This window comes from Mesoplodon densirostris, chromosome 10 (genome assembly GCF_025265405.1).
Source record: "Mesoplodon densirostris isolate mMesDen1 chromosome 10, mMesDen1 primary haplotype, whole genome shotgun sequence".
Classification (NCBI taxonomy): domain Eukaryota; kingdom Metazoa; phylum Chordata; class Mammalia; order Artiodactyla; family Ziphiidae; genus Mesoplodon; species Mesoplodon densirostris.
The window spans coordinates 103,846,068-103,873,358 of record NC_082670.1 but is presented as its reverse complement, the minus strand read 5'-3'; the positions used below and the strand labels follow the sequence as shown (position 1 = coordinate 103,873,358).

Below are 27,291 nucleotides of genomic sequence, written 5' to 3'. Positions count from 1 at the left end.
ATCGGTCTCTTTTCTCTGTAGCGCCTCTCGGGCTTCTGCAAGTAGCTAGACAAACTCACACAATGGCACTAACTCCAGCCACACCTGCCCATACACCTGTGACATCACAGCTGGAGCGCTGCTTCTCATATCCCCTATGACATGGCAAAGCTTCCCCTCTCCCCCAGATCAAGGTCATCTGGTACGTATCTCTGCTTCTTCCCTCTTCACCTCCAAACATACTCAATTTTCTCGCTCTTTCTACGCACCTGGAGAAGTTCCCCTGTGCTGTTTCATCTAACCTTACCATATCTACGAGGGGGCAGGAGGTGAGTAAAAGATGGGACCTTGCTGCTAGAGGCTTACAAGAGAGGAAACTGAGTCTCAGAGAGAGTGAGTCACCTGCTCAAGGTCACACACGTGGGTGAGGGAGAGGCAGGCACTCAAATGCAGCTCCTCGACTCTAAAGCTCTCTGATGGCAAGCTCTGCTGAGCCTCTCTTGTCTGCATAATCTTCTGACGTTACAGCTTTGTTCATGCCAGTCAACCTCTGGCCCCGAAATGCTCAACAGCTCCCTACCGAACACTGGATGAAATCTTCAGCTCTCCGGCCTTGACACAGGATGCTCTCAAATGGAGGGGTCTCAGTCTAATGTCTCAACCTCATTTCCTGTGATTCCCTGTCACAAAACCTATCCTGTAGCCACCCCGAACTTCTTACCATTTCCTTCGTATATGTAGACTTTCTGGTCTTTGCTTATCTCCAGATAGCCTTCCCTTCCCCATCCTTCAAGGATGAAATGAAAGGCTCCCTGTTTCATAAAATCTTCTCTGGGACATATAATTGGAAATGATTTGGCTCTCCTCTGTTAGCAGACCTTCATCTAAACCACCATATGACATCCACCCACCCACTCACCCATCCACCCACCTTCTCATCCAGTATTGACTGGGAGCCTAACATATGCTAGGCTCTGTGCCAGGTGCCAGGGAGTCCATATTCTAATTGAGGGAGGCGAACAGAGAGGCTTCAACAAATGAACACGCGATCGCTTCAGAGAGCCATCAGCCCCATGAATAAAATAAAACAGGGGCTTGGTTAAAGTCATGGGGTTTAGTGGGGATGTTTGAGCTCAGCTGATCAGAGATGACTTTGAAGCGGAGACCTGTAGGGTGAGAAGGAGCTGGACCTGGGAATATCTGATGGGGCAGTGGCCCAGACAGACAGGGTCTGTGGTAGGAAAGAGCCTGGGATGCCCAGGACCATGTGGGACCTGGGACCAGGCCACGGAGGGCTCCTCAGCCTCGGCCATGGTGAGTAGTCTGGATTTTTAATCCTAGTGCAGGGGGAAGCTGCTAGGGCTTGTAAGCAGGAGAGTCAGACTTCTGCTTCTGGTCCTGAGTGACTGGTAAGGAATGGCCCTCCTGCCATAAGCAACTATCAGAGCAGACAAAAATATAACCATTTTTAGGCAGTAGATAACATGCAGGGCAAGACTGCTACCCCTGAGAGATGGGAAGATCCAAGAGGGGTGTGCTGAGCCCTCTGCCTGGGGACAAGAACTAGAGCCAAGCAGAACACACAGTCCCATCAAGCTGAACAGGCAGGGCCAGAGAGTAGGGCAGCTGAAATAGCTGGAATCTGCAGTGCGGGGCACAGGAAAGGGGGAACTGTGCAGAGCGGATGCCCCAAATGTCCCTGTGGAGGTTCCCACGAGGCTGTGGCTGATGTAAACATCCAGGGTGAGACCACCAAGACTTCCCAGATAGCACCACTTGGGGTTGAAAATGCAACAGAGACACTAGAGGCCAGACGCTGCCAGGGAAAGAGCAGCGCCAGGGGATCGGGGCTCCCTCCCTGCCCGAGTAGACAGATCTGGTCAACACCAAGTATTCACCCTTGCTACCTGGCTGAGACACAGGAAGACCTTCCATTAGGGGGAAGAACCATGTCCTAAAGCAGGGTTTCTACACTGTGGCACTATGGACATTTGGGACCCATAATTCTTTGTTGCAGGGGCTGTCCTGTGCATTGTAGAATGTTTAACAGCCTCCCTGGCCTCTACTCACTAGATGCCAGTAACCCCCCAAGTTGTTAACAATCAATACTGTTTGCAGATATTTCCAAGTGTCTCCTGGGAGGCACAATTTCCCTGGTTGAGAACCATCACTCTAGAGTAATCACTACTCTAGCTCCATCCTAATAAAGCCTAAAGCCAAGCCCTGGCAAGATCTACAGGGGAGACAGAGTTCAGAATCCCATTAAGTCCTACCCAGTCCTATTAAATTAGAGGAGCTTGGGAAACAGCTTGGGATTTCCACAGATGCACACTAAAAAACAAAGTTGAACCTATATACGTTTAAGGTCATCAGCCAGTAACTGAACTACTTATTAAAATTAAAAAAAACAACACTCGGCAGAGGAAGATAACAAAATCCAGAGTGTGTACAACATATTACTCACAATATTCAGTCAAAAACTACCAGACATGCAAAAAAACAAAACAAAAAACCAGAAAAACATGACCTAAATCCTAAAAAATGTCAGATTTAGCAAAGACTGTAAAGTAGTTATTATAGATATATTCAAAGCATTAAAGGAAAATATATTTGAAGAACAACATCAGGAAGTTGCATGATCCAGGATTCCTTTTTCAGAGCTCCCTGGGTCTGCTGTGTGAGGAAGAGAGTGAGTAAGTAAGAGGCCCACCTTGGAGGACGGGGCCCATCTTGGAGGCTATTCTATTAGCCCAGAGGAGGCTGGCTTGTGCCTCAGTTGTTTAGGCTCCATTTAAATTAGTGTGTTCAACCCTGGTGGATACTCTCAAAGTGGGGGACTGCCAACTTAGAGCAGATGAGTGGAGAAAGAATAAGCAAGTGAAAGAATAAATGAATATCTCAACATGGGGACCCAGGTGAGTAGAAAGCTGTCCCAAAGTAGAGGTGAGGGGCTTCCATGTCACAGGAGGGGCCAATCAGTGGCTGACCAGGTTACTACAGAGGAGATTCCTGCACTGGGCACCTCGGGTGGGAACCTCACCCAATGATGAGATTCTAGGATTTCTGCAAAATAGTCACATAGGTCTGGGATGCTCAAAGACCCCAGAACCAGGACAGTCAGCCCAGTGCTGGGCAGAGAGAGAGTGAGCCCAGAAAAATCAGATATGACAGAAAGTTTCAGCGTTGAATCTTTTACACGGCCGAGTCAGACTCACCTGGGTTCAAGTGCTAGCTGTGTAAGCAAGATGCTAGTGCTTTAACCTCTTGGAGCCCTGACTCCTCATATGAAAACCTTTAGGTCATGGGTTTTAAGATTCTCAGGTCCTATAAGATAGGACTTTTCTCTCGGTCACAGAATCTAAGGACTTATTGGTCATCAGAATTTAAGGTACTTATATATAGCACTTAGCTCCTGAGTCTGGAACAGAATAATTTTCAACACCTGACTATTTGCTGATTGAGTGAATTGGATAAATTAAATGACAAGTTCATAAAGCACAGTAACTGACATAGAGTCAGCCATCAAGAAATGATAAGCAGGGCTTCCCCCATGGCGCAGTGGTTGAGAGTCCACCTGCCGATGCAGGGGACACAGGTTTGTGCCCCGGTCTGGGAAGATCCCACATGCTGCAGAGCGGCTGGGCCCGTGAGCCATGGCCGCTGAGCCTGCATGTCCGGAGCCTGTGCTCTGCAGCGGGAGAAGCCACAACAGTGAGAGGCCCGCGTACCGCAAAAAAAAAAAAAAAAAAGAAAAAGAAATGATAAGCAGTAACCAGTATCACTACTCTTACGGATACCTGAGCAGCTCTTCAACCATCAAGACTGCAGGTTAATAAGGTGCCACTAAAACTGCTGAAAACTAAAAAGCACAAACCTTCACCTTGAGTAAACCTGTGGTTGGAAGAATTTAGTGGGTGCCCAGCGATGTACAGAATCTCACTGGCATGTACAGGAATTCTGATTCTAACAGCAGGCAATTCTGAAGGAATTCCAAGCAGTAAAGAAAGAAACATTCACTGTCTTTAAGTGTACATGATGTCAGATCAATAACGCATCTCTCATTCCAGAGGAGTTTACCTAATGACTGGAAGGAGCACACTGTGTCAGGAGAATTCCGACCACTGCACAGCCCTTCATCACTGACTTTATTGTTATTGTGTGCCTTTCCTAAGAGGCTGTCATCTCCTTGAAGATAAGAACAACGTGTGATCTGATTCTGCACCCCCCCTGCTTGGTACTGAGAGGAAAACAAATCAGCATGGTGGAGCAGTGACCCTAACCCAGAATCAAACGTACCGAAAGGAGACCTTGGGGGATTTTCAGTCCCATGGCGTGAGGTTTGCAACCCCCATGTCAGTGAGGTTTGTAATCTTTTCCAAAACACATCCAATGTCTCTGAGTCGACATCAATTTTGTAAATATTGGTTTGAACATCCAACAGCCAAGAGGCTCATTTTCCCTTGGGTCCCTGCCTGGAAGCAGAGTACACTGCCAACAGGTGGAAGCAATTCCATGGTCCCATCCCTGAGGTTCATCAGGTAGGGTTTTCTTTTATTTATTTATTCATTTATTTATTTTTCACATCTTTATTGGAGTATAACTGCTTTACAATGGTGTGTTAGTTTCTGCTTTATAACATAGTGTATCAGCTATACATTTACATATGTCCCCATATCTCCTCCCTCTTGCGTCTCCCTCCCTCCCACCCTCCCTATCCCACCCCTCTCGGTGGTCACAAAGCACCAAGCTGATCTCCCTGTGCTATGCGGCTGCTTCCCACTAGCTATCTATTTTACATTTGGGAGTGTATATATGTCCATGCCACTCTCTCACTTCGTCCCAGCTGGGTAAGCAGGTAGGGATTTAACCCAGGGTCTTGTTTTCCCTGATGTGTCCTCCTTTGGGGTGGGGAGGGGGATAGATTTGGTGTTCTACGGGCTCTCACTGTTTGGGCATCCTTGGACCCCATCCCCAGGATCTGACACCTTAGCTGCAGGCTCCAGTTCCCTCCAGAGAGGAGGCTGACTTGGGGAACTTGTACACGCCCTGGGAAAGCAGACCCCACAACATGGATCTGTGACAGGTTTTTCTATTCTTACCCTGAAAACACACACTTGAAACACAATGAAGAGCGAGAGTGGCAGGAATCTGGGGCAGGGAAAATGTGATTTCCTGCAAGAGCCCCTTGGCTCCCCAAATACTGAAAAGGCAGAAAATAAAAATTTGAGGGAAAAAAAAATGGAGTGGAAGCACTTCACACTTCAGAGAGAACACAGGGCTGACAGAGAAGACAAATAGATGTTTAGAAAGTTATAACAGACCACGGAATGCAAATTGCCAGGGGACAAAGGCGGCGAGTTGCTGTGTAGCTTCAAGGGCTTGACGAGAAACTTAATTTACTGAAGTCATGATAAAAGCTCTCGGTTCTGAGTTCAAGGCCTCCGCTTTGGGCTGTGAGGCCTAGGCTTGCCCTGGCCAGTGCCAGTGGCGTGGACACAGAATGAGGAACACCGTCGACTTCCCGGCGCCCTCCTATGTGCCGGGCACCCAAACTGAAAACTAGAAGTGTGTTTGCATTCCCAGGCGCACTGGCTTCACGGCTACTCTATGCAGTAGATAGTCATACCTGGACGGACAGGTGAGCGCCTTGAGCCCAGAGAAGTAAAGGGATGGGCTGAAGGCCGTCCAGCAGCTCAAGGGCAGTAGTGTCTGAAATTTCTTTCCCTCGACACCAGGTTCCACTGCACTGAAAACCTCTCTGGAGAGCAGACCCCCAACCACAATGTATGCTATGTCACCGTAATGCAAAGTCACACAGGCTCTGGTGGGAATCATCCTTCCTTCACTCATTCAAAAACTATTTATCGAGTGTGTACTGTGGGGCAGGCACAGTTCTGGGGGCTGGAGTTCTTCAGCGAACGAAAGAGATCAGTCACCTGCGCTCGCTCATGGAGCCTACACTGTAGCGTGTGGAGGACAGTGACACACAATGAACAACATCTGAATGTTGTCAAGTGTCAGGGAGAAACCAAAGCCGGGAAGGTGGGCAGAATGCGTGGAGGGTGGAAAGGGGCTGCGGTTTTAAACCAGGTGGTCAGGAAGCCCTCACGGACACTACAGCCTTTTAGACCTGGAAACAACTGCCATGGCTCTCTCGACCCTGCGTTTTCCTGTGAGGAAAGTGTTCTCCCAGCTCCCAGGCTCCCACAACTTAGCTCTTTACCTACTTTTGCTTTCTGGGGTTCTCTCTCCTGCTTCACTAGCTGGGAGACAGGAAGAGGCGGCTGTTGTGAACACTCCCCGACCCGGACCGACAATCAGTTTTTTTTTTTTTTTTTTTTTTTTTTTTTTGCGGTACACGGGCCTCTCACTGTTGTGGCCTCTCCCGTTGCGGAGCACAGGTTCTGGATGCGCAGGCTCAGCGGCCATGGCTCACGGGCCCAGCCGCTCTGCGGCATATGGGATCCTCCCGGACCGGGGCACGAACCCGTATCCCCTGCATCAGCAGGCGGACTCTCAACCACTGCGCCACCAGGGAGGCCCCGGACAATCAGTTTTGATGGAGAATTCCTGCCACACAAGCCCAGAGGGGCCAGGAGGGTCCCTCAAAGGGAATTTTCCCTTGTCCAAGGCCCCGCGGAGCTGGGGTCCAGAGCTTTGCACCAGTCAGGCTCCCTGTGTCCCTTTGTAAATGTAAATGACACAGCAGATAGGCGTGTCTGAGCCCCTTGTAAGCAGGAGGGTAGGGGAGCTGGGCCCGGGCCTGGAGTTAATAGAGGTGCTGGATCCCGGGGAGGCTGCAGAGCTGCGTCTAAGCTCCTCCTCGGTCTGGTCCGGATGCCGGGAGAAGAGCGTCCTATGGGGCGGGAAGGCACCCTGGGGACCGTCTTTCTCCTGTGGGTCACTGCCTCCCCTCCCCCTGATGACCTGCATGGGCACCCCCCCACCCACCCCAGGCCCAAGACTTCCGGGAACCCCCAACATGTCTGCAGAGAAGTGAAGCTCTGATGGTAATGTGCAGCCCCCTCAGTTATCACTGGAGCCCCAGGACAGGGCCGGTGCCTCAGGCTGCAGGAGAGACCAGGAGATTTGGGGGTTCTAACGCGTGCAGCCTCAGCCATCAGCACCCCCCGCCCCTGAGGCCCCCACCAAGTAAGCCTCTGGAAGGCATGAGAGGAAAAGGCATGGCAAGAGGGCAGCCACTTCCCATCCCCTTGGATGTATGTACAAAAGGCTGAATCGTGCACTGGCTTTGGCGCAAGGACGGTTATCAGTAACAAGCTGCCACATTCTTCTCAACTGACTGGAAGGAAGCTGCGATCTCGCCCAGTCCCTCTTCCCTCTTCTTACAGGGACAAGAACTCAGGCGAGGAGGGGTGACTCTGCCCTCTTACGCTAGACTGTGGGTCCCCCTGCGGGGAAGGGGGCGGTCTTACTCATTCTGCACACTGATGTCTGGCACATAGGTTCACGCAACGAGCATGTGGAATAACGGAAGGTGCGGCTTTGCCAGGCTCTGGTGACAGATGAGTGGTACACAGGACCATCGGGATGCCTGTCCTCGTGCGGTCTGCAGATCAGGAAGGACCCCCCAACCAAGTGCTCGCTTCACCCCCTGCTGACCCCTCAGTGCACCTGAGATCACGGACCACCCCCTACTCCCCAGGGACCGGATGGAGCAGCCCAGGGGACCAATGACCTCCCTGTGGCTCACCTGTCCCCATCACCTCTCCTTCCCAGCTCTCCACCCAGGTGGCTCCAGAATCAACCCTTGAGTCTCTCACAGCCTGAACACTGCAACTTCTAGATCATCCCCACGAAACAAGCGTGTTCACACTCCGAGAGCAGCCAAACAACTAGACCGAGTGACACTTTCCAGGAACTTTCCTTCTCGGTGCAATTTGAAGTACAAATGGGAAACTAAGTTAAGATGATTATTCAGGAAAAAAAAATCTGGACTTGCTAAAAGGAGAACACTACCAAGAGACACAAGACCCAGGCTTTTACTGACCTCCTGATAAAATATTTCCAGCCAGCTGCTCTCCGACCCGCTTTCTCTAACTGTGAGAGCTGGCCTCTCGTGTTGAGCGGGAGCATGTGGCCACCTCAAGTCCTAACGCTACCCAGATGTCCCTCCAGCCCCGGCTGTGGCCCAAACTTCAGCCAACAACCTTTCACTTGCACTATTTTTGCCATGTCCATGTTTGTTCTAATATTTATTTAATACTGCCTTACTAACACAACACTGCAAAGCAATTATGCTCCAATAAAGACGTTAAAAAAAAGAATGTTATGACAAGATAATAAACATAATTTGCAAAATAAAAAAAATTAACTTTGTTTATTTTATCATGCATATATATACACACACACACACAAATATATATATATATTTTTACCACTCATTATTTGATGGATATTTATTTCCAATGTTTCCTATGATAAACTATTTCTTTTTTTTTTTTTAGCAAACCTCTATGTGCATGCCTCCTTATGCACACACATAAGGGATGTTCTGGGTGGCAGCCTATGCTCACTCCTGGTTTTCAAAGTTCTTGCCAAATTACCCTTCAGAGTATGTGTGTGAGGTTGTGGGGAGGGGTGTCAAATATATACATGTGAGTGTGTACATTGTTGGGCCTCTGTATTCACGGTTCCACATCCTTGGATTCAACCAATTGCAGATGGAAAATACTACATGGTCTGTGGTTTGTTCAATCTGCAGATGCAGAACCTGTGGATATGGAGGGCCAACAGTAAGGGACTTGAGGATTTGTGGATTTTAGTATCTTCAGAAGACTGGCTCCAGGACTTCACACAGAAACCAAAATCTACAGATGCTCAAGTCCTGTAGTCGGCCCTCTGTGTCTGGGGCTCTGCATCCGGAGATTCAACCAACCACACATCGTACTGTAGCATTTACTGAAAAAAAAAAAAAATCCATGTATAAGTGAACCCACACAGTTCAAACCTGTGTTGTTCAAGGGTCAACTCTGTGTGTGTGTGTGTGTGTATTTTGATTTGGTTGATATCCCAGATTTTTTCCTAATGCACATTAAAATAAGTACATAACTATAAAAGGAAAAGAATATTCCTCCACGGCTGGGCCATCATCCTAGACCTTCATGGTCATCTGATGGGGCTAGTACAGCCTGGGATCCTCATTCTAGAAAAGAGGGGACTCACCCCAGAGAGGTGAGGAATCTTGCTTGAGGCCACATCTCCAATAACGGGAGAGTAGGAATCAAAACCAGTGGCCTCTGCTTCTTCATGGTCTGGAATATGTACAAATGGGAACAGTTGTTACTGGATGGTGTGGATCTGTTTTCTTCTTAAGACAACTCCCTTCATTTAGGAGTTGTCCTTCCCAGAACCCAGGAGCCCTGGGCTCTAAGTCTTCACTGGATTGCTAAGCGGCTGTGTGGCCACAGGCAAGTGGCTCAGCCTCTCTGACCTGGATCTCTCTATCTGTCGAGTAGACATTCCAGCTGGGGCATTGTGATTCTACTGACCTGCTCAGATGCTGCCCTCCCTCTCCACAAGGAGACAAGCTTTGCAGGATACACCAGCCTCCAAAGTTTGAGGAGCCATCAAAACCCTTATGCAGACTCATCATGACTGTACACTCCACTGCCTGCCTTTCAGCCCCCAGAGCACAAGAGCAGGTTCAGGGCTGCTCCCACCTCCCTTTCCAGACATGGTGAGCTGTTTCTGCGACACACCCCAGCTTCCAAAAAACACTAGCTACCTGGAGTTTTGTTTTCCTTACCCTTTGGGGTCACTATCCGTATCTCTGTCCAGACAATCAGCTATGACTATTGCTTTTTGGTGGAGACACACACAAACATATCCATTTTCTGGCCATTACTGAGAGAGAAACAAAAAACATTACAGCTCACAGATCTGGTGAGCTGGAGGTTTTTAGACTTTTTGCTAAAGCAACAAAATCTTTCTTTAAAAACCACAATAGCTCTGGCTCTTACATTCATTCAGCAAACATTTACTGAGCTATTATGTACCAGGCACTGAGCTATCCAGGGCCTAGGGACACAGTGGTGGGCAAGGCAGATAAAGACCCAGCTTCCAAGGTGCCTTCTTAGAGAGGCCCTTCTTGGCCACCTGTTGGGAATCACAGCCCTTTTCCCCAGCACTCTTTCCCCACGTCCATACTTTGTCTCCATGGTTCTTGCCACCCTCTAATGGATGGCATCTTTTACTTGATTTTGTTTACTGCCTTCTTCCCCAGCCAGCATATAAATTCCATGGGGCGGCGATCACTCTTTTGTCCACTGTCTAATTCCATATGCCTAATACCCATAATAATCTCTGACACAAGAGTAGGCACTCAGTAAATATCTGTTGCAAATAAATGGAAAATAAATAAATCATACAGGTCATACATATATATGACATATGTATGTGATTATTTCACCACAAACATGATAAGTGCTTTGGAAAGTCAGTCCAGGGGTGCATGGTTGGCAGTTGGGACAGACTTGCCTGACCAAATAATGTTTAAACTGAATCCTAAAGGGTGACTGCGGGTTGTTCAGGCAAGGTGGGGAAGGAGGGTCTCGGGGAGAAAGAGTGTTCCCAGTGGAGAAACAGCATGTGCGAAGGTCCTGGGGCAGAAAGGAGCCCCAAATCTGGAATTCTAAGGTCTGGAATGATAGAGGAGGAGAGTGATGGGGGATGCAGCAAGGAGGCAGCTCACAGAGGACCTTAGAGGCCCCTCCACTTGGATCTTATTCCAAAGACCACAGGGAACCCCAGAATGGATTTAAACAAAGAGGTGCCCATCAGATTTATATTTCAAAAAGATCACTCTGCTGCTGGGTGGGAAGTAGCCTAGAAGGGTTAAGAGCCACTTCTGGAAGACCAGTTAGGAGGCTTCTGTAGTTGTCAAATGGGAGATGGTGGTGGTCTGAATGAGGCTGGTGGCAGTAGAGGCAGAGGGCAACAAGGATGGAGTGGGGGGGATCAGGTGGGGGTCAGAGCCCATCAACCTTCCCCTCACAGGTGTCTGAAGGTTCTTCAACTCAGGGGTCAGCAGACTTTCTCCAGAAGAGGCCAAACAGTAAATATTTAATGTTTTGCAGGTGTGCAGGAAAGCGTTACCATAGCAGGCCTGATGCTGCTCTCCAGGAGGCATGGCTTGCCCAGGTGTCTGGGAACTCCGCTACGACATTCCCTACGATGCCAAGTGATGTGGTTGTCCGCATGCCTGGGGCACTCAATTCTGCTGGACCAGCCTGCCTGGACTGTCCATACAAGCAATGCACTTTACAGCGAATGCCTGCTTTCCTGATGGGGGTGTGGAATCCAGAGAACTGTGATCGATCATGCACTTAATAAAATGCCCCCATTAAAAACCCGCACTCCAAGTCCAGAGCAGTCTCCTCTGGGCAGAAGTGCTGCCCACGTGCTGCCACATTTCGATACTGGAAGAAGGAGGACGTTCTGTGCAGCCTCTCCCGGCAGCAAGGGGAGAGACTGCTCTACGCCTGGTGTGGATTCCTCCAGACTCTGCCTGATGTGTCTTTTTCTGCCACTGATGATGGAAATAAACCAAATCCAAGAGAATAACTTCTTCTACGTCTTGAAAGCCCTTCTAATAAATCACTGAATGTGGGGTGGTGATGGGGGGAGGTCTTGGAACCCTTGATACAGGGGGTCATATGGTTTCTGCCTCAACCACCCAGTTCTGCCTTTGAAGAGCCACAGACAATATGTTAAAAAAATAATAATACCATGGCCATGTTCCAATAAGACCTTATTTATAAAAATGGGCAGAGGGTTGAATTTGGTGTGCAGGTCATAGTTTGCCGACTCATGCTCATGGAAAACTCAGGGCTCTCCAAATCTACTTTGAAAACCATTGACTGAATTCACCCTTTCATGTCATCAGCGGGGAATTGAGGCCCAGAAGGAGAAAGAGAGAAGGAACTTGTCGAAGGTCACTCAGGACCAGTGGCAGAACCAGAGGAAGAATCCATGTCCTGACTCCCAGCCCTGTGTGCTTTCCACCACTCCAAGCAGCCACTCCATAGAACAGCCTCGCCGATACGTGCTGGCCTGGGACCCAGAGGCCTAAAGGAAAGATCCGGTAGGAAACTGGGATGATCAGGGCAGGTGGTCTGAATGGGGAACCGCCTGGCCTCACTTCTATTCTGCGTGTGGAGGTGGGTGTGTCTGAGTGTGCACACGTGTCTATCTATGTGTAGGGCTCCAACGTTGTAGGTATCAGTTGGGTTTTTGCAAACTTTTCTGATCATCAGAATGGCCTCTGAAGCTTCTTAATGACACAGATGCCCAGGTGCCATCTCAGCCCCCTGAGAAAATGCATTTCAGCATGTGCCAAGGTGTTCTGAGGATCAGCCAGGTTTGGAAACTCTGGGAGATGTTCAGGACTGGCCAGCCCTGAGGACCAGGAGAAGGAAGCCGGTGGGCAGAGAGAACAGGACAGCCATCCTGGATCAAGGCAGAATTTGTGGACCTAACAAAAATGCACAGACCAGTGATTTTGGAAATCTGCTTTCCAAAACTGCTTCTTCAACTGAGCCTTTGGCATCAGACATTGGAGTTAGTGAAGCCAGCCATCAGGAGCTAATTTCCTTCTTCCTGGGATTCTGCTTGCAGCTCAGGCTGCTGCTGTTGGGGCCTGAGCCTCGGGGCCCTCACGGCGGGGCAAACTGAGACAGAAATGAGCACACGGGCCCAGCCGCCATCCACCTGAACCCACCGTAATGAGCTACAGCTGAGCTGCGCGAACCAGCACTCCTCACACCCCCATTCTCCTAATGGGGGTGGCCGCAAGCCAGAGACAGAAGACCTGACATCTCTTGCAAGCCTCGTGATCAGCTGAATGCAGATCCCACACTCTACTGCACGATCTGTGTTTATTTTCAAAGAAAAACGAGCGCCTCTTCACCCACTGAGATATCTGTTGAGTATGTTATTTCACACATTGGAATTGCCAGGGGGCCTTTAAAAGACACTGAGACCTGAGACCCACCCCCAGAGAGTTTGTTTTCAATGGTATGGGTTGCGCTCTGGGTGGGAATCAGGATTTTCAAAAGCTCCCCAGGAGTTTCTAACAAGTAGTGGAGGTTGAGAAGACCTGGGCCCCTAAGATGCTGCGTTCATCTGTTGTCTAACACACCCCCCAGGCACACCACCCCTACCCACCTGGAGAGGCTTCGGCATGAACAGTTCTACCCAGAATTCAGAACAGCTGATGCCTTTCCAAAGACAACTGACAGCTTAGCCAGGTCACCAGTTACTTTGTTTCTGTGACCTACCCCCGCAAAGAAAATCACCAACAAAGACCCAGTTTCTCTCAGAGAAGCACGCCTGCAGAGATCTGTGTTCTTAGGTGGAGAAAAAAGTGTATTTTTATTTTAAATGACCTCTAACTGAAATTTAGCATTTCCTTCAATTACAAAGGCAGGCAACAGTCCACAGTACTGTAATCGGTAGAAATCCCAGATATTTTCATATCACGGTACAGAGTTCTCCAAATATCATGTATGCTCATCACTACTTTGAAATCATGGAAATTATTCACCTCGTGCTGGATCTTGCTACATTACCATGTCACAAATCTGTCTATTTTTCATGTTTTGGTGATTGTATTTCAATGCATTTGATTCCCTGTGTATGTAATTTATGCATTGAAAAGTATTATTCTGAGAAGGGGCCACAGACTTCCCTCCAAGGGTCGTTGAGTCTCCGTGTAGAAGGCTTCCCAGAGGTGGAGGGCGGCTGTGCACGGAGCCAGCGACTCTTACCTGTGGGTCGGAGAGCCGGGAGAGGTCGGGGTACAGGTAGAACTTGATGCCCTCGGAGGCCCCGGGCAACGTGACCCCCCGGATCAGGAGTATCAGCAGCATGACATAGGGGAAGGTCGCGGTGACGTACACCACCTGCCAGGAGAGGAGAGGAAAGGATCAAGAAGGAGTGACGGTGGCGGGCAACGTGGCAGGCCCCTAACTTCTTGCCGGCAGCAAAGGGCCACCCAGCGCAGCGGTAAGAAGTGAGCCCTCACACAGCCTGTTCTCGCACCCACCCCCTCAAGGCTGGGTCTTGCAGTGAGCATCTCCTGAGAGCCCACAGTGGTGCTGGATCAGTGCTTTCCAATCTTTTTTTGACCAGAACGGAAGAAAGAAATATATACGATATCACAACTCATACACACATAGAGCTGAAACAGGAAGTTTCACCAACTCATGCTCATCTCACATGTGTGATGCACTCTAATATTTTCTATCATACTCTGTCATTTTTAAAAAACTGGTCATGGCCCTTTAAATTCATGTCACAATTCACTAATGGGTCAAGACCCACATTTTTTTTTTTTTTTTTGTGGTACGCGGGCCTCTCACTGCTGTGGCCTCTCCCGCTGTGGAGCACAGGCTCCGGACGCGCAGGCTCGGCGGCCATGGCTCACGGGCCCAGCCGCTCCGCGGCATGTGGGATCTTCCTGGACCAGGGCACGAACCCGTGTCCCCTGCATCGGCAGGCGGACTCTCAACCACTGCGCCACCAGGGAAGCCCCAAGACCCACATTTTTGAACATCACTGCTCTTAATGAAAATCAAGTTTTCACAGCCAAAGATGGAGAGGAGAGGAGAGGGGAGGATAAAACAGAGGAGGGAATGGGAGGGGGAGAGGAGGATGGGGAGCTGTTTAGGGTGGGAAAGACCCAGTGTTTTCCTGGAATCATTTCTGCTTGGTCTGCTTGGAAGCAAGTGATTGGACCCAATGAACCTGAGAGACCCTTGCAGCCCATGGATTCTGTGCAAGAATCAAGGCAGTGAAAGAAACGAAATCTTCCCTAAGCTTCCTTGAACAAGAGCTGCACAGAAGGAAACAGCAACACCTTGACAGACCACAGGAGTTCCTGTTCTACCTAAGGTGCCCTCAGGACTCAGTGTCCCCTCCTGGTCTTATTTTTTCTCCCTCGTCACATGCTCTCCTCCAATCACTTCATTCCTCCACCTATTTAGAGCATCAACTTGTTAATATTTGGGGGCCACAGACACTTCTGAGAATCTGATGACAGTTATGGACCCTCTCCCCCTTTTCCCCCAAATGTGCACTTTCACAGATATGGGCACCAGCTTTTGGATGGTCCAGAGGCTCAGATTCCTCAAGTACAGAAGCTGTGCTCGAGGACCTAAGATCTTAATCCCTCCATCACTCTGGAGCCTCTCACCCCTTTGCAATGCAGGGTTTCTTTCACTAGTGGCTCAGGCCTTCACTCCACTCATTTATTTATTTACTCACTCATTCACTCACACACCCTAGACACTCCCTTGTACCGAACACTGAGCTAGACTCCTGAATGAATGGGAGTCACAGGATGAAAGTTTCTGTTTCAAGAGGCTTCCCGCTGACAGAAAAGACAGGCGTGTATGTAGGTAGATAACTAATGCACTGTGTAATCAGGGGAATGCAAAGGATGGTGGAGCACAGAGAAGGGAGTAGCTAATCTCAGGGGTAGTCAAGAGAGGGCTTCTCCAAGGACGTGACCCAGGTGTCGTCCCGTAAAGGATGAATAGGAGTTCAGGACATGGGAAATGGAGACGGAAGGAAGAAGGAACGAATAAAATCCTACTATATGCTGCGCACTTTACACATGACGATAGAAACTGCTATGTTTATTCATCACTTCCACACACCAGACATTCATTCTTCAGATAGTTATGATTATCGTCTTTTTAGATATGAGGAATGTCAGAGAGGTCACTGCTCACTCACCTAGGATGGCCCAGCTAAGGAATGTCAGATGTCAGATTCACAATGAGGCCTGTCTGACTTCAAGGTCATGCAATCAACCATGAAGCTGTATATGTGACTCCCACGACAGCCATGCAAATTCAGTGTTATTTTCCCCATTTTTACAGATGTGACTCTCAGAGAAGTTAAGTCATTTGGTTGGTAAGTGACAATGCAGGGATTTAAACTCAGCCTGAACAATAGGAAATAAGAACCAGCAGGGGGTGGTGTCCATGGGTCCTGCCAGCACAACCTGGAAGGCTGGATGATCTCATCCAGACACTGTTCCTAACCTACCATGATGGCACCCACCTCAGGCCACCCACAACTCTGCCCCACAAATTTCTATGTCCATGTTCCCAGATCAACCACTGGCTCAATCGACAAGGCATATAATCAATACAAACAGTTTCTTGCTGTCACATATATGGTAATCCAAAGAAGTTGAAAGCAAGTCAAATATATAACTACAGACCAGTAGACAATACTAGTAATAATAATACTAATAATAATAAATTAGAGACCAGTAAACAGTAAATGTTGGTGGTTCCTGCCCAGAGAGCTAATTAAGATTGCTATAAAATCTCCACTTCCCTTAGCTTTGTAGGCACAATCTATCATAGATCTTCAGCATTTCACACAAATGCTTGATTCTCCTCCTTCAAAATGAACCCCCCTAATCAACCAGCTTATGTCTATGAAGCTGGGAAGGCGAAAATCTATTGCTTTCATGGTATAATTTCCATTTTTGTCTCTGTTGTATGGCAGAAGATTAATTATCCAAAATGCCCAGGACCTGATTAATGATATTTCTGGAGCTTAACCCCCAATGCTCACAAAATTTAGGGAAAAAGATGTTATCCTGTAGAACATAAGAACAAACGAAAATCATAGACATTTGGCCTTCATCTATGGGACCATCCTGATGTGACTAAATGTGCTGGTTGTGCTCTGTCTGGTCTGTGGTGAGAGGACTGGGCCACTGGTGTGTCATCAGGGGTCATCCATAACCTGGCCACACGCAGCCTGCCATGCCCCTGGTGGTACACAGAGCAGACTGCTCCTCAGTCAGCACATGGGCAGGATTTATTAAGTGGTGAGTTCTAAATGGATGCTCTGCTTCTAATATGACATTTAGGAGAACTCCACTCTCTCCACTGGCACCCACACCCTCCTTTTTATGCTCATTTTGTAAAACCATAAGGGAAATAAAATATTCAGGTAAATTGCCCGAAGACCACAGTGCGGACGAGTCAGGCTGCCAAAATGAAACCACTGGGTGTCAGGCGTTAGCTAGAACAATCCCCTTGTAAGCTGATGTTGGAGAGCCTGGAGCCAGGGTACAAAAGGTGGTTCGGGAGGATCGTTATGTAATGCACGCAAGTGGAGAGCAGTATGAAAACTGAGATGCATTGCTGGCCCAGCTCTCCTAAAAGCCCCTTGCAATCTGTCTCTACCCTCAGCCATCCTAGACACGTGCATATCACCTTTGATTTTTCCCAAGAGCAGCTGTAGACTGTCTAAACAGTACAGACCTTGTTATTGAGAACCTGCACGTAAATGGTACACATGATGCCACTTCCCTCCTGTGCCCATGCCAGACATCACTAGCTGATTATGATACCCTGCAGCTAAGCCTGGATGTGGCCCCAGAACCCTCCGCATGGGACTCCAGGCAGCCCCATTATCAGCTGGGAAGAACCCGCTACCTGCTCCCCTTGCTCTAGTCCATTTTTCACTCATGCCTTCACCATCCACTGCAGGTCCTTAGTCCCAGCCCTCAGAATGGTGAGACCAGGTGTTGTGCTCAAGCACTGCTGGATGTGTGCACACGGATGAGGTGTCTAGGGTCATGAACCCACCACAGTAGCATGAAACCGGGAAAGAAGGCTAGAGAGACAGGTTGGAGGGTCTCCAGGAAGGGCTCTGGCCTTCTCCTGGCCGTGACAGCGGGGTTGGAGCTGGGTCTCCAAGGCTAAGCAGGAACAGGAGAGCTGATTCAGGCGGGGAAGGTATGGAACCAGCCTGAAATGAGCACAGATCTGGTCCCCTGGGATGTCTAGGCACCTCCAGGTTGTCCTGCGGGTGCTCAGGCTGCAGTCAGCCTCACCGAGGCTGCCCTCACACCCCAGCAGGAGCATCCAGTCCTGCCAACTTGATCTCCAACTATACTCAGAAATGACACCCTGCCTTCATCCTCATCGTCAGGGCCCTTCATCACCTTTCTTCTCAGTCATGTGACAGCCCCATTCCGTAGCCCAAGTTTTTAAAATAAGAAGCTGGCCTGTGTCTTCCTGCTCCTGAGCCCACCTCCCAGTCTCTCACTCAGGGTCGTGGGATACAGAGCGAAGGGCTGGGCTTCACGTCAGGGACCCTGTGCTCCAACCCTGGCGCTGCCCCAACTTGCTGTGTGACTCCATCGGTCTCCACCCCTCCCCCAACCACTCCGCTCTCGCTGTGCCAGGTTCCTCGCTGCTGGGGCGCATGCCAGGCCTCCTTCAGACCTCCCTGCCTTTTCATGCCTCCCTTTGTCCAGAACGTCCATCCCCGGCTCCTGGGCCACCCAAGGCGTTAGTCCTGGGTACGCCTGAATCCCCACAGGGCTGAGGACTCCTCAAAGCCAGGGGCCCTGCCTTCCAGCTGCGATATCGTCCAATCTACTGTCCACATCAGGCAGGGAGGCCCCCGGTGGTGGGTTTGAAGTACCTCAGTCTTACGTCAGGAGCCGCCCTCTTCACTATAAACCACGCCTGTCTGCCACGTCCTCCCTGACCCTCACCCCACATCCATCCCCCAGTCACGCCAGCATCTGCCCAGCACCGTAGCTGTTCTCTGTCAGCTGTTTTACTGTCTTGCAAGTTTAACATTTCTAAAATGTAAGTTCCACAGAAAAAGGGAGTTGGGTCTTTTACATTCTCTGCTGTATCCACAGTGCCCAGGCTGGCATAAGGTACATACAATGTGCTCAATAAATATTTGTTAGAGAAACAAATCAGTAGTCTGATATCTGGACCCCGAGGTTAGAATGCAGGTCTTCAGAATAGCTCTTGTGCTTTGTCCATGTGAAATGTTAGAATCACATAAAATGGGGTTCAGAAAATTGCATCGGATTTTAGGGAGTGTTCATAAATAAGGAAACCACAGGAGATGTGGCTTTAAAAGACAGACCAGTCCAATGATGGAGGGCAAGGAAGTTCAGGTGCAAAGTTCAGTTTCAAGATGTCTGAGGCCCTAGGATCTGTCTGGAAGGGAGCCAAGCAGGGCTCAGGCATTATGCTAAATTATGCAGGGTCTGGTTACGGGCATAATAAGGTCACTGACAAGGTACCATCAAGCCTGGCTGTTCCTGGCCACTGCCAGTGGTGGTTAGGACCCAGAGAGGTGGGTGTGGGGGAAGGAGGGTCTCAGCTGTCAGACCTCTCAGGCCTCTGAAAGGAGACTCCTGACCAAAGCACACCCTTTGGTTCAGAAAGAGGTTGTGTTGGTTTTTTTTTTATTTTTTGTTTTACTATTGTTTAATTTCCTTTTAGCAGGTCAAGTCCTACTGAATATAAAGGTTAGCACAATTGGTGGTAATTATACTGTATCCTGTTTTAATTGACTCTAATTGCTCATTTGCATTCCAATACTGGAATTGTGGGGTGTTTTCTCCCTACTTCCAGGACAAAGCTATTTATTTCCTAGGGGGAGGGGACGGTCCGATCACTGAGAATGCCACGAAAGTTGAAGAAGGGCTGCCCCTCCCTAAGTTTTCTAGGATAATGGAGTCAATTGGAAAGCTGAGCATTGTTCAAAAGGCCCTGAGCTAGCAGGGTGGTGTTGGGGCAAGGACCCAAGACCGCAGGGTCAGAAGGTACAGTTTGCTGAGCAGTTTGGGCAAGTTCCATACTCTCCCTGGGCTGGCATTTTACCATCGACAATGAGGCGGGGGGGGGTGAACTAATCCAAACTGGAATCACTCTTACCATCTTCCCAATTTTTTTTGCCACATACATGTATCATCTCTGCATTATTTACTTAATATTTTCTATAAATCAATATGCTCTTTTACATTAAAAAATATTATGTAATAAGAAAACTGTAAACTGCCACAATAAACTGAAAACCATTATCTCTTACCACAAATAGAAGATAAATGCAAAAATAAATGCAATGAAGATAAAATGTGATTAAATTCTAGCTAAAGGTTCTGAGTCTGAGCAGTGTTCTCTCTTAGTTCAAAGGCAAGAGGAGCAAGTGTCAGAGAGGTGCTAAAAAATGAGCCAGCTTACTGCACCTTTTGCCTTCAGACACATGAAAAGGGAATACGGTCTCATTATGTGATGGGATGTTCTTTAATCTGGGCTCACATATTACTAAAATCACCCTGTGGACCGCCAGGAGAAAGAACACTTCCCCTATTTGTGAGAAGGACAGGATGGATGAAGCGGAGATCCATCCCAGCAACTGCAATGTTTCCTAGAGCATAGGTCCCCAACCTTTTTGGCACCAGAGACCGGTTTCATGGAAGACAATTTTTTCACAGATGGCCGGGGTGGAGGGGGGGCAGGTGGGGGGGGTTGGGGGTGTAGGGGGTGTGTGGAGATGGTTCAGGTGGTAAATGCAAGCGATGGGGAGCGGCAGATGAAGCTACGCTCGCTCGCTCGCCCACTGCTCACCTCCTGCGGTGCAGACCAGTTCCTAACAGGCCGCGTGGTCCGTGGGCCCCGGGTTTGGGGACCCCTGTCTAGAGCACAACCCTTTTCAAAGGACCAGGACTCCCTGGAGCTCTCCAGGGTCCTGATCCTGACTTCGGCTGAACCTTCCGCGAGCCAGCTACCTGGAGCTTGGAAGACACTGAGGTTAACTCAGCACCTACTGGGTGCCTGAGATGTGTCACAGAGTATCTTGAGCTGATCTTAATACCACTTGAATAAGTTCTATCCCCACTCTGCAGACAAAGAAAAAACTGAGGCTTGAGAGAGAAGTGGCTTGTTCCAGGTCACAGAGCTGTCAGTGATCAGGAGTTTGCCCTCTCCACCACATGTGCTGGGCTCTCTGCTGTAAACCTGGCGACACAATACCTTCCTGTTTTCAACTCCTGTTTGCTCCTCTGTCTGTCCTTAACCTCAGGGGCCCAGCTTGCCTGACTTCAGGCAGCAACTCATCATTGCCGGCTACCCCAGCCATGTTTGCCTCTGTGTCTGGGGTACCTCCGCCCATCCCATATGGTTGGAAAGCAGGGTACTGAACATCCAATCCTTAGAGAATCATTGTTTTGAACACCAACAGATTTTTCCCAGCTTCGGATTTTGACACAGCACTATCTGAACCCCTAGGAAAGAACGCTACAGCAGGCACCAAATAGTCTGGCGTAACTTCCATGCAGATGTTATTGATCTCTAGGAACAAGGTGCCAGGAGAATGAGAATCTGAAAAGGGAGGTCACCATGGACACATCTGGCCTCTTCATCATGTTTAGAGGCGTTCTTAGACCACTGTAGCAGAAACAGTAAACAAAGAAAAAACATTCTGTCTGTTTCAAGTAACCAAATTCTAAATAGGTGGAGGGAATCATGTTTTCAAAAGAAAATAGTGAAGGTATTCACTATTCAAGGAGGTAACAGTACTTTAGCAATGCAGCGACATTTCCATGAGGAGCTAAAGTTTTAATTTGACAGTGGTTTGTCATTAGCACCTGTGTGGAGCCTAAAAGAATATGCCAAAACACTGGCTTGCCTTGGGGTCCAGGTAACATGGCATCAGCCCTGAGCTGGGCTGAGGAGTAAGTGAGGGAAAGTGACAAGGGACAGGATTAGAACTGAGAGGCAACAAGGGAGGGAGGGATAACTGGATTCTAAGTCCCCAACCCACCACAACGGTAGAGACTCTGAGCTGTCCCCCACCAAAGATCCACTCTCCCTTCTTCAGCAGTAACAAACCCCCTAAGTTTCGACTGGATCCATAGCTGCCTAGAATAAAGACATTTCCCAGCCTCTCTTGCAGCTAGGTGTGACCAGGTGACTACGTTCTGGCCAATCAGATACAAACAAAGTCAAACACGTAACCTAAATATCTAACCCTTGAATCTAACCCCTGACTACCTCTGTGACTGTGGGTAGGGCCTGCTCCCAATCTTTTTTTTTTTGGTTTTTTTTTTTTTTTTTTTTTTTGCTGTACGCAGGCCCCTCACTGTTGTGGCCTCTCCCGTTGCGGAGCACAGGCTCCGGGAGCACAGGCTCAGCGGCCATGGCTCACGGGCCCAGCCGCTCCACAGCATGTGGGATCTTCCCAGACCAGGGCACGAACCCGCGTCCCCTGCATCGGCAGGCGGACTCCCAACCACTGCGCCACCAGGGAAGCCCCCCAATCTTAGTCTATGCCACCTTTCCTTAAGTGAATGCACCTGCCCAGATGATCCACACTATTCCTTTCCACTCAGAATGAAGCGAAGATGCTGAGGACAACCTGAGGATCTGAACATGGACTCTTGAGAGGGACCATCCTACACCTGGGGTCAACCAGGAATAGGAATAAGTAGAGTCAGGAAGCCTGCAGAAAGGTCCCGTCCATCATAGTAAAACAGAACTTAGAACAGACCTGCCAGAGATCACCATTTCTTGGTAATCCACAGTTCCAACCTTCTCTGTCACAGTTTAGACTGACCTGACAGTGTGGACCCCACCACCAAGTACAAAGGTGCGTGCCTGGGTTAGAAGGTCTCTGCAGCCTTCCAGGGCCTCCATCTTCCTCAGTGTAAAATGAGGATAACCCCTGTTTCCAAGGTCGATGTGAAGATTAGAGATCACCACGCCAAGCACATGACACAGACACCGACCGCTCAATAACTGAAGGATTCTGACTGCCTTTGCTGGTATCACTGGGTCAAGATGCAATGCCCTCCAGCCCAGTGGCCTTGACTGGCAAAGAACAACATATCTGGGGGCTCAAAAATGCAAACAGAGAGGCTGTCTTAGCTATATGGGGAGGGACAGAGTGGAGTCTCCCGAAAATCCCTATGGGATCCCCTTACTGACAAAGGGAGTGACTGGCAATGTGGTGGCAGTGGAAGGCTGGTGTTAAGAGGTGGTTATGCATGGCCTGGAAAATCTGGGTGAATCGGGTGAACAGGACTCAGAGATTAAAAACAAAAAATCATCAGGACAGAGAGAAGTGTACACAGCCATCCTGAGGAGTTGTAGCAGCCAGACTCCAGGAGAAAGGATGGAAGGCAGTGGGAGTGGGCCATGGTGGCCATTATGGACGGAATCCTCTGAAGTCCTAGCTCCAGCAGCAGCTGAGGGGCCAGGGTGCCGAGGGTGCTGAGATGGAATGGGAGACATTCTATCAGGCTGGACCAGTTAAGACAGAATTCCAATGTAAAAGAATAGAAGGGACTCAAAAGCTGAGTTGAAGGGAAGGACGGGTCCCAGATGTGTCATCACAGACATGTTTATGTCAGGGATGAAGCTTGCCCTGCAAAGGGGGAAGCCAGACTTTTGGAGAAGCTGAGGACAATGAGCATCACCAACCTCTGTGGGGCTCCAGGAACCCAGCGAGGAAGGGGCTCAGGGGCTCCCCGCTGAGGGGTACGTGGTTGCTGGGGGCTCACGTGCAGCTTATGGAGAGGAACTTGCAGAGACTTCTCAGACATTGACCCTAAAATGCCACTTCCAGCCCTGGTAGTTCAGGAGAGAAGGATTCACTCAACATCTAATCTCATCATCAGGGTTGGGGCATTGTGGGCAAGAAACCCAACATCTTAGGAGGCCAGGGAATGGTGTTACTCTTTCTTCTTGCTGATGGTTGGCACCAAAAAGATCATCCACACCCATGGCCTATTCCAACCTTGAGATCCCATGGCTTTACTATTTAGTAGTCAGGGACATCCTGGTTGAAAGCAGAGGGCTCAAGAGGGAAAGTGCTCAGTTTGGGAGAAATGGAAGATCAGGGGATACTTAGTAATGATATAATGATGGGACTAGTAGTTATTGCTGGCTCTACATGCTTTACTCTTATGCTATCGAATTCTAAAAGACAGAAAGTAGTATTATCATTCCCATTGCACAGAGGTGGAAATGGAGGCACCCAGAATTAGAGTATTTGGCCCACGGTTGCCCAGCTAGAAAAAGGTAGGATTCAAGCTCAGATCCATCCAACTCCAAGGCCGATACTCAACTACTACCTAGCACCACGGGGAATTCAAGGGCAGCTTCATCACACACCACATTTCCCTGTGTTCCCTGAACAAACCCTGCACTTTCCCACGTGCAAGCCTTTGCTTCTGTTCACCCAGAAGCTCCTTTCCACCTTCTCTACTTACCAAAATCTCGCCAATCTTCAAGACCAGTTCAGTTACTACATCTTCCAGGTCTCAGCATGAGGCCATCCAGGAAGGACAAAATGCTCCCTCCATAGCCTACAGCACACTGGGCAATACAGCACACAGATCCGGGATAGGCCTTGACTCCAGAAAATCCAAGTTCAAAACCCAGCCTCTGGTGCTTTCTATGCATGTGGCTGATTTTGGGCAAGTTGTCTTTCTAGGTCTTCATATTCTTTTCTGTAAAGTGCGGACAATAATGCAGCAGATTGACTCAATCCCTCTGAGCCGTGCGTTTTGTTTTGTTTTTCAATTAATTAATTTATTTTTGGCTGTGTTGGGTCTTCATTGCTACACGCAGGCTTTCTCTAGTTGCGACGAGCAGGGGCTACTCTTCGTTGCGGTGCGTGGGCTCCTCATTGCGGTGGCTTCTCTTGTTGCGGAGCACAGGCTCTAGGTGCGCGGGCTTCAGTAGTTGCGGCTCGCGGGCTCTAGAGCGCAGGCTCAGGTGTGGCGTACGGGCTTAGCTGCTCTGCGGCATGTGGGATCTTCCCAGGCCATGGCTCGAACCCGTGTCCTCTGCATTGGCAGGCGGATTCTTAACCACTGCACCAACAGGGAAGTCCCTGAGCCGTGGGTTCTTAAGTCCATGGAATGTGGATTACAGTTCCCACCTCTCACGGCAGGTGTGAATTACACGAGCCAGTGTCTACACAGCACCAGGCACAGCAGCCCTTACTCAACAGCTCTCCTTCCTCCTGAGCCCTTTTCCATTCCACACTCTCGTGCACCTGCCTCTCCCTTACTGAGGGTGAGGGCCTTATCTTTGCACGCTCTGCGCGCTTCTCGTTGAGGCCTAGGAAAGCTGTAAACACTTGGTGCATGAGCCCATTCTGACCCCAATAACCCAGTGAGAATGAATGGGACAAAACAGGACATAAACCCATGTGTCTACAACGGGCTTTCGGCACAAACAGTCTTCTCTCACTCGAGCCTCTCCATCTGAAAGTAAAGGACTTTCTGTCCAATTCAATTCACCAGCCATTTATTAAGCCCACTGGGTGCCAGGTCCTGTGCTGGTCTTAGACATCGTGCTGATGAATGAGCCGGACCCAGACAGTGACAGTCATGACGAAGGGCCATTCGGGAGACAGCAGCAGTGGGCGCTCAGGGACACAGAGGCAGCTCAGGTGGCAATGTGTCGCTAGCGAGGTCCTCCTGGAGCTGGGCTTCGAAGGGGAACAGGCTGTCCTGTTGCTCCAAGGAGTCCTGATCTAGAATGTGCTGTGTGAATACATTCTTTAGAACAAGAAGGGTCAGCACACAGGGTGCTTCAGCCTAGGAACCTCACCTCTAGGAAAGAAACAAGATCTGCATGGTGGCAGGGAAGCTGTGTCCGGAACCTAGGAACCTCACCTCTAGGAAAGAAACAAGATCTGCATGGTGGCAGGGAAGCTGTGTCCGGAGGGGACAAGAGACTTGAAGAACAACCACATGCACAAAGGTTGCTGAGCCCAATTCAAGTCCTTGTCCACTGGATACCTAAAAAAAAATCACTGGAAGGGGGAGTCTGGTGTTTAAGCCTATTTCATGGTGAATTAAGATTAGCGAGAGAGTCAATGCTATTGATTTTTACACATCTCCACCATGAAGACCACAAAAATGAAAACGAATCCCTAGAATAGCCCAAGCAACATAAATATTCCATGCAGTGCGCAGCCAAGCTTCCACCGGCATTAGGAGCTATTATTTACTGCCTGGAAAACACATTGGTACCTTGGCTTATAGTGATTTAAACACCATCCATCTCTCTTGGACTAGAAGGCTGCTGTCGCCATGGCAACCAAGGGCACCATAAAAGCACACCCTTAAATCCCGGGCAGGGGTTTACTGGTGCAGGGAGGCTGTCGAACAAGAAACACCACTCCATGTCCTCTTACTTTGGCCTTCAACACACTCTTAGTGATGGAGGGCAGAGGAGAGCGTCCATGCTGAGGGGCTGTGTCTGCAGCCAGAAAGGGCAAGATGCTGCCTGGATCCTGTAAGCATCACCTGTTCCCTAAGACAGACTGCCTTCCATCCATCCCACAGGGCAACGACTCGGGGGGCTCTCCTGGGCCCTTTCTCAGGCATCCTGAGCAACATGGGTCCTTCCCAGACCACCTGTGCTAGCTGCAACACACTCCTTCCAAAACAGCTTCATTGGTTGAAAGCAGAATCCATGCTTGCCTCCTGTTCTTGCCTCAGGTGATGGCCATCTGTCTTGTTTCCCAACTCTCCACTCAAGGGCCACTCCCCAAGGACACCAGGGCACCTCATTAAGGGACACCTTGTCTTTCTCCCAGCTCCCAGCTTAAACACTTTCCCCCATTAGATGCTCCTGCTTTCCTGCTTCCTTTCCTCATGTTGTTTTTAGTCTTTTACAAGTTCATTTTTTCACACATTCCTTCCATCAATTAATCAACCAGTCAGCCAACTCTGATTAGCATCTGTTATGTGCCAGATACTGCAGTAGGCATAGAGGATGCAAAGGTAGGTCAGGAGCGAGCCCTGCCCTCTGGCTGTCATGGTGGCTGCTTGCTGGGTCTGCAGATTTCTAAGCTGTTTCCCGGAAGTCCGGCCTCCTCCCACATCCGTTCTTTCTCTACACACTCCTGTGGCTTTTCTTACCTACTCCTACGGTTCTTGGGGCCACTGATGTGCTGATGATCTTCAATGTCTCTCACCAGCCCAGTGGTATCTCTTGAGTTTAAGACCCGTACTTTCAACACCCTTTTGTGTACATCCACCTGGATTTCCTACCTACAACCGCATGCTCAAAACACAAATTGTTACTTTCTCCCCCAATCTGTTCCTCCTTCTGTGTCTCTTTCTTGGATAATAGTGTCACCTACCCGACAACCTCACTGTGTCCTCTTTGAGTTCAACTTCTGAACTCAAATGAATAAGGCCTTTGAAAGGGAGAGACGCACGGTCGGGATCCACTGCCCTGCAGCCCCGATGCTGCCCTCCCCAGGCGTGGCCAGCTGCAGGGGGCCCTCCCTCTCCTGCTCTCCTCCAGGTCCCCCCACACCAGCCTTTCTCTACTTCCCAGAGGACTCAGCTTCCTCCACCGCTCATCTCTCCAAGTCCCATACCTTTACCCCTCCGTCCTTCTCCTGAATTCTCTCCCTGGGTATCCCACCCGTTCCCAGAGCTTTAATTCCATCAACTCTAAAATGCATTCTCTT

At 49.3% G+C, this 27,291-nt stretch overlaps 1 protein-coding gene across 1 annotated transcript in view; it reads right to left on the bottom strand.

The window, feature by feature from the left end:
- SLC6A11 (solute carrier family 6 member 11) overlaps window positions 1–27,291 on the bottom strand; it is a 121,864-nt gene that overhangs the window by 52,258 nt on the left and 42,315 nt on the right. Inside the window, exon 6 of the mRNA XM_060109397.1 lies at window positions 13,770–13,904. Coding sequence (XP_059965380.1) covers window positions 13,770–13,904 — 135 coding nt within the window. The remainder of the gene's footprint in view (window positions 1–13,769; window positions 13,905–27,291) is intronic.